This window comes from Pterocles gutturalis, unplaced genomic scaffold (genome assembly GCF_000699245.1).
Source record: "Pterocles gutturalis isolate BGI_N339 unplaced genomic scaffold, ASM69924v1 scaffold18354, whole genome shotgun sequence".
In the NCBI taxonomy this organism is placed as follows: domain Eukaryota; kingdom Metazoa; phylum Chordata; class Aves; order Pterocliformes; family Pteroclidae; genus Pterocles; species Pterocles gutturalis.
The window spans coordinates 21003-34840 of NW_010131147.1; the positions used below are offsets into that span (position 1 = coordinate 21003).

The 13838-nt window shown below is 43.1% G+C and overlaps 1 protein-coding gene across 1 annotated transcript; it reads left to right on the forward strand.

The window, feature by feature from the left end:
* Positions 1–3292: 3292 nt before the first annotated feature.
* STOML3 (stomatin (EPB72)-like 3) lies at positions 3293–12302 on the forward strand. Its single transcript, XM_010080508.1, has 7 exons — positions 3293–3344; positions 6701–6804; positions 7637–7709; positions 8918–9000; positions 10581–10784; positions 11812–11946; positions 12102–12302. The coding sequence occupies exons 1-7, from the start codon at positions 3293–3295 to the stop codon at positions 12300–12302; spliced, it is 852 nt and encodes a 283-aa protein (XP_010078810.1).
* Positions 12303–13838: the final 1536 nt, after the last annotated feature.

Consider the following 13838-nt stretch of genomic DNA (forward strand, 5'->3'; position numbering starts at 1 on the left):
TTTCTGAAGGGGGTGATTTGTCCTGAGCTCTTTCATGCTTACTTGAGACACATTTTTAAAAAGCAAAGTAAAAGATAGCTTCTGAGGAAAACCATGCTGGATCTTACACTGAGCCTGTGCTTGGAAAGGGCTGTTGCTGTACGACCTAATTCTGGACTAGCTATGGTTTTTTCATTGTTCAAGTTGCCTGTTACTGCTATATTTAAGCTGTGTTGACAGACTGCAAAGATAAGGTATAGAGAAATGTTCTTTGAAATAAAATCTTTATTCAAAACAACTAAGACATACTGGGATTGTGTTTGCAAATGTAAGTTTCAATATTTATTTCAAGTGCTTTAATTGCAGTTGTAGTGAATATGAGAGAAATAGAGCAATTTTCTGTCCTCTTCTTCCTCTGATTTGCAAGTGAGTGTTGTGAGTTTGGTTGAGCCTGGAAGGAAATTTGCCAGGTTATGAATGTTCTTACTTTCTTGTAAATTGCCTTCTTTTCTGGATTGAGATGGGAGCGATCCCTTTGATTGTCTCTTATGTTTACTCATGCTCTAGCGAAGTGTAGCCAAAGGGCTGCCTCCTGTCATCTCCCCATCTTCAGCTGTTGAAAGCTGATGCCATTGCCCAAGGAGGAGGAGGTCAGAAAAAGACACACTGAAACCTACGATTTTGTTACATGCAAATATCACGTGAGGACTGCCTGATGACTTTTTTGATACCTCTGGGATTGGCACAGTTTAGAAATGGCTGTGTGTAAGAATTTGTGCTCTGATTTCAACAAACTTTGAGGTGGGTGCTTGGTCTGTAGTATTAAGTCTCTGCAACTGGGTGGTGAGCTAAGTGGGAGCAACCAGACACTTGAGAAAAATTGTAAAGGACTGGTGCCATTTGCAAATGTAGCAGTTGGTGCAGAGAAATGTTGGAGAATGGCCTGCTTGCAGGTAAGCACCTAGTCATCATGCCTGACCTGAGCCTTTGTGCTACTTTCAGAACAGAAGTTGAAAGGCTTTAGCTACATCAGCACACTGCAGAAATAGGTGCCACTGACCGGAATCACATTCTTCCAGTGTTGCTTCTAAGTCAGTAAATCCAGGACTCACACTGGTTTTCTTTGTGGTGCTGCTCTGTAACACAGGGCTGGGCCTGGTAGTTCCACACCAGTGAACTTGCAGCTTGTAAACTGCTTTGCCTCAGAGCCCTCATGTATTTTTGTCTCTGAGTGTGTTATGGCACATTTTAAGACATGAATTATCAACGTGCCCCAGTATAGCCCCAAGGAGAGAGGATTAAGATTGCCCTGCCTTTGGCTTCAATTTTTAGAAACGGTGAATAAAAGTGCTGTTGCTGATGCGGAGAAACTAATACAGCAATGTTCCTGAACATAAAAGAGAAATACCATCTTCTTTAGTCACCTTTCAAGGGATGTATTTACAGGCATCTCAGGGAATTATCACTAAACAACAGGGAGCAATTATTTCTGTTAGATCTTAATATGTTTTGCTCATCTATCTGATGGTGTAAGCAGCTGTGTAGACTGTGGCATTCAAAGGGCTTGGAATAAACTTATTTTTAATAAAACTGAGTTGTTCTAAAAAAAAATGTTACGGTAGTTTAATATGTTATGGTTTTGCTTCTGAAATAGTTAAAGCACATTTTTCTTCTAACTGTTCACCCTTGCTGCCCTTCTAGTAGGCATCTGTCCTGAACAGGTTTGACCTTACAGCTCAGCATGAGAAGCCAAATAATTAGGAAAATGATAGAAATAACTTTAAATGGATATAGTCACATATTTGGGAGGGTATTGTAGTAAGCATGTCAGTCCCAGTTTTGCAAGCTGTTTGTGCTTATGGTTTTCACTGTGATTTAAAACATCCATTCAATGGTGGTGTTTCCTCTCTGTGAGGTTGAGAAAGGATTCTCCGGGGAGCAGTCAGCTTTGAATGACCCATCTGGGGCCAATGTGATCACTGGCAGGGATGAAGAATTAAGTTAAATGAAGCTGGAGCCAGATATTCAGGAAGATATTTTAGATGATGGATGCCCACATAAAACAGCCATATAATTAATGCAGCTATATGTCAAACTCATAAATTACATGTGAAAAGACACCTTTCTTTTTTTCTTGAATAACAAGGAATAGATTTGTGTCCTTTGAGAAGGCTGCTCTCTGGTGCTGCAGCCTTCAGAAATGGCTTAGTCTGAAATGCCATCCTTGGTTTGATTGTCAATATTAAAAAGTGTTTTGTGAAAAATATTCTTATTTAGGGGGAAAATTTTAAGACTTTGGAGCTCAAGTGCTTCTACTGTGGTCTTTAGGTTATTTAGCACAACGGGGTTCAACCTATTGTGATGTACAGTATCAAGAAGTGTGTGATGAGCTGTTCTATGCAGCATGGGGACCTCCCCTGGAGGATTATTTTTGTTGCTAGTGTTTGAGACCCAAACAGTAGCTGAGTCCCATAATATTAAGAGGTATCCAGCAGAGGAGCAGTACTCAATCTGTACCCTCTGGCTTTATAGAATTATAGAACCATTTATGTTGGAAAAGACCCTTAAGATCATTGAGTCCAACCATAAACCTAACACTGGCAAGTCCACCACTAAACCATGTCCATAAGCACCACATCTACACGTCTTTTAAATATCTCCAGGGATGGTGACTCAACTACTTCCCTGGGCAGCCTGTTCCAATGCTTGACAACCCTTTTGGTGAAGAAATTATTCTTAATATCCAATCTAAACCTTCCCTAGCACTACTTGAGGCCATTTCCTCTTGTCCTATCCCTTGTTATTTGGGAGAAGAGACCAACACCCACCTCGCTACAACCTCCTTTCAGGCAGTTGTAGAGAGCGATAAGGTCTCCCCTTAGCCTCCTTTTCTCCAGGTTAAACGACCCCGGTTCCCTCAGCCGCTTCTCATAAGACTTGTTCTCTTTTTATCTTCCCTTTCTGTCTTGTCTTGTTTTTTCTCTCTGGTGACAGATATTACTGAGTCGTAGAAATAATTTCCATCTTGAATTTTGTGAGTTGTAAAACTAGCTGGGCCAAGTACATTCCCAGCCAGAAGATGGGCACAGTAGACCATGAAGTTACATCAGAGACAACCCAGATCCACAAGACTTTGTTTTTGTAAACACCCCTCCTCACCAGGGTAACTTGACTCCCAGAGGGCTCTCATACAAGTGGGGATTTTTCCTTCTCTCACCCTGCTTCTCTCTTCAGCCCTTTGCATGACCACTGTGCAGTTTCAAGGTATGCTGCTGTCTCATCTGTGAGGGGATCAGAGCTGACCTCAAATGGGATGGATCCCCAGAGAAAGGCACCCAAGAAAAACAACATGGAGAATTTAATTGGTAAGCCTTTGTGTGTGTGTTTGGGGGGGGAATGGGGGGAATAGTAGTAATAATAAAAAAGAGCAAAACTAAACAAAGAAAAAAAAGTACATTTGATCCTAGGCATTCATCATGTCTTCCACATAGGTTGGAGATGAGAATTCAAAATCTGCCACCATGAGTAACAGAGTGAATTGCTTTGTACTGCCCTGCCAGCATACGTCATCATCCACCTTCTGCCAAAATGACCCCACTAAAGGGACAAAAATGGCTGTTTCAGCTATTGGTACACTTCTGTATGGAGGGATGGGGCAGAAAGGGAAAAATGAGAGCTGGGGAAGGTAGAAGAATTTTTCAGCCCTGAAAGGACACTTGATGTGTTTTGTTTGGACTTGTGTGATGAGCACCTACCTGGTACTCTCTTTCAGCAAGGGAACTGATGCCAAACCAAAGCTGTTACAGGCTGTTTGTTCTGTTTTTACCCTTGTGTCTGGCCGTAAGTATGGATAGTATGGTGGGACAAGGATGAGTCTTGGCAGAATTGATTTGGGTGCTTGTAGAAAGCAGGAGGGTACAAAGCGGTTGCAAAAGGCTAAGTCTACTCCACCTCTCTTTTTTGCTTTGGGAGATTTTTGCCCACAGTTGTTTATATTCTTCACAAGACAACTTGGATATGAGCTTTTCATTTGCTTTTCAAGTTTGACACCCACATCACAGTTTTGTATATCAAGAAAAATCAAAGTGGATCCTACAACTGTCCTGGAGCTTTTCCACAACTGCTGATTGATGAGCTCTCACATTTTGCAGTGAATTGCAGCTCTTGGTTTGCTCTGGACTATAGACCCAAGTGAGGTTTTTTGCTGGTTGCAACTATTGTAAACCATATTACAGGCATGGCAAAGCCAGGTCACTGATATGTTTGATTGTGATTCATCCTTATTCTTCACTATTGTGTTTCTCTGGAGTCTTCCATTTGTCTTGTGGTTAAATGGTTTGAAACTTCAGGGTAATCACAGAATATATGTAATGTTTTTAGCAGAGCTAGGTCTGGATTCACCATTAAGAAGACATACTGACATATCCTGCTTTTCTCATTGGAATCTACATTTTTAGCTGGCATCAGGATTTCTAGGACAGTTCTCATGGAGAAGGATTCAGTTGTACTTTGTCAAGTTTGGATGTGTGCTTTTTGCCCATAGTGGTGATAAGTGATATATTGACCCCCTACCTCTTCTCAGCTGCTCAAATATCAGTTTGCAGGGTGGAGGCATTTGTTCCCAGCCACTCCTCCCTGTATGTGGATTGTGTCATTCCTACCAGATATCTTCAAAGTGGTCTTGGGTGGATGACAGCAGATGATGCTACAATCCAAAATTGCTCTTGAGGAGTTTCTTCATAACCAAGTTTGACACTGGAGAAAAAGATCTTCAGATATTTTTCTGTAAGCTAATTATTTAGGTGAACAAAACATCCTTTCCTGATTAATTTCCCCAAGCTTTTGATTAAGAATTATAAATGAAGCCCATTCCATGAGTTTCCTTGATCTCCTTCCACTGATTAAAAGAGGCTTGACTGCTGGTACTTCATGTACCTGTTGTAGCTTGACACACCACTAGTGTAACGTGAAGAACATCTTAAAAGTCCTGTCTTTAAACACGTGGCCTTAAGGTTTGCATGGTAATTTACTCAGGGGAGCTCTTCACATCATCCCTACCACTGATTGCAGAATGGCTGATGATACCTCATCAAACAATGAGGGATTTTATATTCCTTTTTGTTGGAAAGGGTCAGGAGGAAAGCCAGGCTCCCAGTGCAGGAATTCTGTGACCAGCTCTCGGGAAAGCCTGAAACTTGGCCCTCTTGGATGCAAATGTATTTATGTGTGATTAAATCTGCAGCAGGGACTTCAGAAGTAGGGAGGGAAAAACTGCGAGCAGCAAAGGGCTTGGTTGTATCACTGGGTTTGCGGTTATGGCTTCATTGCTGGTGTGTGTAGTGCAGCTACACACCCAGCAGAGAGAGGAAGGAGCTGCCGGAGGGCTATGTTGTGTCTCTCCTCTGGGGTTGCTGGGGGTTTTCTGACAAACCTGTTGGTCTTGCTCCACTGGTCTGTTAGGTTGTGCCTTACAGATCAGGTAGCCTCACGCTGTTTCACTGTGGTGACAAGTTTTTTTCTCACAAAATAGAAAATTGTTTAATTTTCTATTTATCAGTTTCTATCTGGTTATGAATTTTAATTTGATGTCAGAAATCCCCAGTGCTATCCTATACCTTGGAGGTAACATATCCAAAACACATTGCATCTTTGCATCAGCATGAGGGGGGATTCACTGAGGAGACCTCTGAGCCTTTGTCCCTCTGTGCGTTGGGAAGGGATGAAGAGCAGGCTGCAGTGTTCAGCTTCCCATCTGCTGATGCTCATGCCTGCAAAAATCCTCGTCTGGTTCAAACCTGGCAGGCAGGCAGCCCCGGGGGCTAGCCCAGCCTGCATCCTTACTGCTTCTGCTTTTCTTGTGACTTTCCTGATCCATGGCATTTCTGCATTTAGAAAAAGTCAGCTGACCTTGCAGCAATCTGTCCTGCTGGTAGGACTGGCCTCTTTCACTCCTCACCCTCTTCCACACCTCTTCTGTGACAATGTCAGCAGCTCCCGCTGGTCTTCTCTTCAAAGAGCAGCAGCTCCTTGATCATCTTTCCATTAAAAAGAGCCTCCCAAACTTTAGTACTTGAACAACAACCCACCACTCTCTTCCCTCCAGGCATGAAAATAATGAGATTATTTTTATATACATTGATTTCCTTATAATAAAATAATGAAATTTCATAATAATTACATTTTGGGATGAGAATTGCTGAACATAGTGAGAGAACTACTCAAAATTAATGGACATGCATTTTGACAAGCACTGGTTTTGAAGCTTGTGGTCCAGTGGAGAAGAACAGGTCCATCAATATTCCTCATAATTTCCATCTAAAGACAATAGGAATTCCCTTAAGTTTCCTTGTTACCCATTTCGTACAAACTAAATCTTTTGCCCCAGCCATGGCGCACTGGCTGTGTTTCACAGCCATGGATACTCCAGGTTTTTTTTCCTTCAAAGCCCCCACCTTTGCCAATGTTTTTCATTTTTCTTCTTTCTTTCCTGTTGCAAAATGTACTATCTGAACCTTTTAACCTTTTGAGCAGAAGGGACATAAGGTTGGATATTTTGTTAGGTCTTTCATGTCTTTCAGTGAGCGATGGGAGGGAGGAAGAGGGAATGAGCCTCTGTGGACTCTGCAGTCCCTCATGATTGCACTGGGCTAGATCTACATCCCTTGGATAACTCTTTTCAAAATTTGCATTCATTGCTCTTCTTCCTTTTTTTTTTTTATAGCTGACAGGCGGGAAGGAATTGGTGTCTGTGGCTGGATCCTGGTTTCTCTTTCTTTCTTCCTGGTGCTTATTACCTTTCCTGTTTCCATCTGGGCATGTATCAAGGTAAGCTAGTGGGATCTGGGTCACATAAATAACTCTGTATTATCATTGCGGTTACTTATGTTCACTGACTTACTGTTTTTGTTAAAATGAGACACTTCACATTCACTTTTTGGAATTCATAAGGGCTTGTAGTGAATATGTTGTCTGGGACCAAGAGATCCATGTTCTTCCACTGACTTTCTGTTTTGCCACAATTTATTTAATTTCTTCCAGTCTCAGTTTCCATCACCAGTTATACTTCCCTGCTTTACAGTTCCGGGAGATGAAATCGATAAACTTTTCTGAAGAACTCATCTTTGATGGTGCTAGCAATAGTGATTAACATGGGTACATGGGAGCATGGGTCTCTGCTTTAAGCAACTATACAACCTAAACCGATAATCCCTTCAAGACATGGGCATAATATGACTAATTTAAAGCAATTTTTAGGGGTGAGTTGCCTGGGTGATTGCTCTAAACACCAGGCCTTGAGAAGTCCTGATACACTAATTGAAGTAGTTATCTGCATTATCTGAGGTGAGGCGTATTTTGCCTTCAGCTCCTCTGAGTATAGCACTGATGTTGAGAGAGTTGTGGGTAACCGCATTAGATCAGTGGCAATTCTTTCATATTTGATCTGTTTTGTAAACTATTTGCAGGGCCAGGATCTGAATTTTTCTAGAAAACAATGAGGTGAGGACATGTAAAATGCTGGCGATTTGCAGCTTTGTTGTTTCCTATACTGTTTGTACTTTTTTCACATTTAGTATGGATGCCAAACATTAAAAAACATCAGACCAGAGAGCAGGAATAGAATTAGTTGTAAAATTCTAAATTCAAATTTTTTTCCTAGGTCATCAGAGAATATGAACGTGCTGTTGTATTTCGGCTGGGTCATGTACTGTCTAAGAAAGCCAAGGGACCAGGTAAATGCATGCAGTCCTGTTCTGTTAAAATGTGTTGGTTTTATTTTATTACGATGCACTCTAACCACACAGAGAATTGCAGAGGTCCATGAAATCCTTCTTCAAAGCAGAGGTGGATCCTCTCTGCTGCAGTTCCTTTACATGCAGGCTGTTTGTTTTTCTGAAGAGAAGATAAAGCCACCCCCCTATCACAGCACAATGCAGAAGGTTGAGGACCCTGATACCAGGTAGGGCTTTGCTGGGAAGGTTGAGCTCGTGCTGCAGACACTGTAGGGGGAGCAGGGAGGTTTAAATGCAGTCTTCAGCTCTGCTGCAGACTTTTCTGGGTGGCTGCAGCCGCTCTCCCTGTACCTCACTTCCAACACTGCTTATTGCTGACAGCTCTTTAGCAGTCTTCTGCTCTGAAAATCGTCAATGTGTCTGAGCAGGGATGCTCTGCATATACACCGAGTTGGTTACAGTCACCTAGAATCAGGTTACTAATCACAAATACAAACCACACCCAACAACATCAGGTATTTGCATCGGTGTAGTTACCACCACTGTGCAGTGAAACTGGGCAAACTGGAAGCTGAAATAAGAGGAAAAAGCCTTCTTCAGGTACTGTCTTTCCTCTTGAATAACAGCCGTGTGGTCCAAAGAACACCCAGGGCAGCTGCAGAGCTGTTCTGCCTGGCTCTGGGCACCTAAGCAAGGTGCTGAGATCAGAAAATTAGTTAAGTCAAGTCTCTCTCTCCAGTGAAGGGAGAGTGGGGACTCCTTCACAGGACGGGTCAGATCTTAGGACAGTGTCCCTCATGTAGGAGCCTACAGGTGGTGCAGGAATCTGAATCTGAGGGATGTCTTTCCTGGGGACACATATTGTACTGTAAATGGCTCATGATCTAAAGAGGGGAAACTAAACAAAGGCATAGAAGGAGTTTTTGCCAAAATTTGAGACCAGAGGTGCAATCTGCCCGTTCCCAGTTCATAGCACTAGGTAATTAAGCTCTAATAAATTCACATTATTTGCCAATATCTGCATTTTCCTCTGTTATTTGAATATAGAAAACGTCACTGTTGCCACCTCCTAAAGAAGAAAGGACAGCTGTAGGTGGTCTCATTCTCCACACTGTGGAGACTTCTATCTGTTTGCTTTGTACAGGATACCTGGCTCTAGATGCAGCTTTCAGAAACAAGAGTTTAATCTAATTATTTTTATTTTTCAGGTTTGATACTAGTACTTCCATGTACAGATACGTTTATTAAGGTTGATCTTAGAACGAATACCTGTAACATTCCTCCACAAGAGGTAACTATTCTCCAGCAGCTATCTAAACCAGAAATATAACACAGAGCAGATACATTGCATGATAAAAAACAATGCAGGTGTTTTATAGTCCCTTGTGAGCTACTATATAGAATTTAGCTTATTTGCTGTATCTTCTGTCTTCCAAACTGCTTACAAAACTTCTACACATGAAAACCTGCAGGTACATCATTGCAGGCAAGCAAATGTCTCTTGCTGACATTCAGAACTGTGAGACAGAAGATAAGGGAGGTAAGGGTAGAACTGCAAATGCGAGACAGAGAGAACAAGAAAAGAGAAGCAAAAAAATTCCTAAATGTATTCTTATTCCACACATGGAAACGAAGCAGTAGGCTAGTGTAAGACATCCAGAAGTTCGTGTCCATTCAAAAAAGCCTTCACTGATGTTGTATTTGTTGCTCAAAGCTATCAACACTCTACATGTTTCTTAAAAGGCAAATTACATATGGATAATAAATCTCCTTAAATTAAAAGGAATTAGCAGACAATCACCAACAAAACTCAGATCCAAGCAGGAACGTAGAGGCATATCTTTAGGCATTTTATTGATAAACATTGACCAAGGAGTTTAATCTGAAGAATCAGTTGCTGAGCAATTCCTGTCCTCCTGGTAAAGTTTTGGCTCCCTGTGGCCCCAGCCCCACCACAGTACACTGCTTCTGCTGGTGGAGTTGACGGTCCTGTCCCCTTAGTTACGTGAAAAGTAGAGGGAGACAGGATGGCCCCAGGACTCCTTTGGCCCCTGGAATTGCCCATTGCATTCCCCAGGAGCTGTTTCTTGGACCATTATCTTTCCATATTCACAAAGAGCCTTTTCTCAGAGTGCAGGTTGCAGGGGTGCATGTGGTGGAATGAAAAACGGCTTCCCCAAAACAAAAGGCTGGAAGGAAGATGGTTGTAGTACTTGTGCTGTACAAAGTTTAGCAGCTTTTGGCAAGGCTTCTGTAGCTGCTGGCAGGGCTTCTGTGAAGCAGTTACTTGCAGGCAAAAGATGCTGAGGAGGGAAGAGACAGTGGAGCATCGTCAGTACTGCCTGCTCAGGTACAGGGGACTTGTCTGGCAAAAGATGACACAACTCTCTATGAATACTTAAATATTAATTTTTCAGAGTTTCTTCTCGCAATTTCTCTCACTTTGCTTTTCACTTTTGTTTTAATTTGCTGGTGTTTCTTACAAATATGTTGTTTAGAGGAAGTAGCACAGATCTTTCAGATGGCATGCAATGTATAAAATCAGTGATGGCCCTTTCTGCAAGAAAGGAAGGGCGTAACCATAATTTATAATTGAAAAATAAATTCTTGCCCATTATGAGATTCACTTACTATCGGAACAGTTGTTTTAGGGCTGTGTACAACATTTTGCCCTGGTGTAAACTGTTGGTGATGCAGGACGACTTCCTTGAAGTAATTTCTCAGGGGAATGGCAAAGAAATAAAAATAAATTCTTAATCTCCTTGAATTATCAGGCCTTTTCCTCACTAAGGGAAAAAAAACTATTCCTCTTCCTTGGCGAGGGGTATGTTTTTGGATCCTTCTCTAGTTCTGTGCATTTCTCCAATGCAGATTCTCACGAAGGATGCTGTTACTACCCAAGTCGATGGGGTGGTGTATTACAGGATCCACAGTGCTGTCAGCGCCGTCGCTAATATCGCTGATGTCCACTCAGCTACCTTCCTCTTGGCACAGGCAACCCTGAGAAATGTTCTGGGTACACAGAGCTTGGCTCAGCTCCTGGCAGGTCGTGAGGAGATTGCACATAGTATCCAGGTAAGCCTGGCTCTCTGATTCACTGACAAGCATGGAGATTTGTTCTGGGGAGAAGCAAATTAGAAAGAAACTCTCTTTCTTTAAGAATGATAGTAAAATTTTCCTCTGTTTTTTTTCAATTATACATCTCATTGTTTAGATTCAGAAAGAGTTATTCTACAGATATTTTGCCAGGTTTTTGTAGAAGAGGAATTTCCTATCAAAAAGCAATGAAGATTCTGAAATTATCCAGTCAATTGAATATATTGGTTTAGTCCTTGCACAGAGGCTGCTGCAAGTGGTGAGAAAGAAGTCTGCTGCTCCTGGGAAGCTCTGTCTTGAGCACACCCTGGATTGTGGTTTAATCAAGGCACAACTTTTATCTCCTGTAATAAGAACGAAGAGTACAGAGCCAAGTTGTTTTATGCTTTAAGATGCCATCTGTTTTTTTTTTAATTTGGCAGCCAAAGAGGGAGCAGAGAAGAAAGCCAAAATCTGATTTACTCTTTTCAGTCAAAGATGAGGCATAGCCAGAAAAAAAGAGAGAGTGTACCCCTGTCCAGCCAGGACATCAGCCGTGGTTAGAGCTGGGGCACGGTGGTGATGTGGACTGCAGCAGTGCTGGGGAGCCTGGGCACAGAAGAGTGTGCCAGTGCTGCAGGGCTGTGCTGTGTCATTCACCTGTAGTGCGCTTTTACATGCTTTTCCAGCATCATGCTGTTTTAGGAAATTGCTGTAGTACCACTTTGTAAAAGGGAGAAGTTTGGTAAGTAAAGAAAGGATAGGGATCAAATTTAGGAGACAGTGGAGAACCCACACAGGGGACACCCTGTCTCAGACACCAATGTTGATCAGCAAAGTGTTTTGTAAGGTTGCAGTACAGGCCGTACGCACACCACATTGGATGTCAATGCCCTGGGAGGGCTCCATCTTTCTGTTCTGCGGGTTTGCACGCTGCCTTTCATTCTGTCCAGGCAGCAGGGTACACCACATGGTTTTCTCTCTGCCATCACCGTGCTCTTTATGGTGGGTTGTCTTTGTCCCTAAGGCTATCCTTGACAGTGCCACGGAGCAGTGGGGAATCAAAGTGGCCCGTGTGGAGATCAAAGATGTCAGGATTCCCGTGGCCATGCAGAGGGCAATGGCAGCTGAAGCAGAGGCTGCTCGAGAGGCAAGAGCTAAGGTGAGACCCACAGGCAGTGCCCACCCCCAAGCTGCAATGTCCTGTATCCTTGTCCCAGGCATCCATGTGCCTGTGTGTTTTCTCCTCGTTGTAAAGGTGGCTTTTTCCTCTATGGGTAGTGTCACAATGTGGTTTCCATTTCTCTTACTTTTCAGATTGTGGCAGCAGAGGGAGAAATGAATGCTTCTAAAGCCCTCAAGCAAGCCTCCATGGTGCTGGCTGATTCTCCAGCAGGTCTTCAGCTGCGCTACCTGCAAACATTAACAACCTTGGCAGCAGAGAATAATTCCACCATTGTCTTCCCTCTCCCTATAAATATGCTTGAGAGTTTCAGGCAGAAAAACAGAGGAGGATAGAGACTATTCTACACTAGCTCCTTGGGCAGAGAGATTTAAAGGGTTTCCCAAGAAGCAAGGCATTCCAGATTACCCGAATTAAAGTAGAAGCAAGCGTTGGTCCTCTGTACCAAAAATAACAGTAAAAGCAGTTTATTAACCACACACAGCTCCCACATTAGGAGGCTGCATTTGCAAAGTTCAGGCACTAAGCAGGTTCAACTTAGATTCACCTCCAAGTGAAATGGAAGAAAATACATAAAATACAATAAAATATGTAAAATGTGTCTTAGACCTAACATGAAATTTTAATGACACTTTCACCACATTTTACAGAGTCTTGAGTGTAGCAATTATTTGGTGATTTGTGTACTGAGCAAGAACCTCTGAGGTCTTGATATATTCCATACAGCAAAAGGGTCAGATACAGGGTTACAAGTCCTGCCAGCAAATCTGCTCCAGCATGGGCTTCCCTAGGGGTCACAGCCTCCTTCAGGCATCAACCTGTTCCAGTGTGGGATCTTCCATGGCTGCAGGTGTATCTCTGCTCCCCCGTTACCCTCCATGGCTGCAGGGACACAGCTGCCTCACTATGAACTGCACCACGGGCTGCAGGGGAATCTCTGCTCCAGCACCTGGAGCACCTTCTACCCTCCTTCTTCACTGACCGTGGTGATGTCTGCAGAGTTGTTTCTCTCACATACTCTCGCTCCTCTCCCTGTCTGCAATTGATGTGCAGGCGTTTTTTTTCCACTTCTTAACTATATTATCCCAGAGGTGCTACCACCAGCGCTGAAGGGCTCGGCCTTGGCCAGCGGCAGGTCAGTCTTGGAGCTGGCTGGTGTTGGCTCTGTTGGACACAGGGGAAGCTACTGGCATCTTCATACAGAAGCGAGCCCTGTTGCCTCCCCACTACCAAAACCTTGCCATACAAACCCCATACACTGGGGCAAACCTTGAGGAAAACAATTTGCCCTATGTTAATTTAAGTGTCTGTCTTTCACCTTTAGGAGGTTTCTTATCTTCCCTTGCAGATGTCATGGAGTGGTGGTGCAGGTTTTCATAAAATGAACCTTTCATACCCTCCAACTATTCAATGCCTGGCAGATGAGTGGGGCACATCATTGCAGATATCTGAGTTCAGCTATCATTATACCTGAGTTTACAACTTTTGAAAATAGCTGGGCAGTTCACAGGGCTGGCACACCATGGTGGGCTGTCTGCGATGGATCGGAAGGCTCCAGTGGAGCACATGTTCTGGTAGGTGCTGATGCCATGTAGTGTCTCTTCCACACAAGACCCACTGCTGCCCCTCCTGTCCCGTTGACTACAAATTAGACAGATCAGCATGGATCTACTAATTATCATATTGTTGATACAGACCCTTCTTATTTTTACTGCAGTGTAACACAAGCAGTCCAGGTGGCAAATTTTTGCACCCAGTAATTGCTGGCACAAAGACAGTGTATGAGCATCTGAGGATGGTGACCTGTTCGGCAAACACAGATTTTCTTTGCAGCTCTTCTCTGCTTCAGGCATGACTGCCAAATGGCCTTT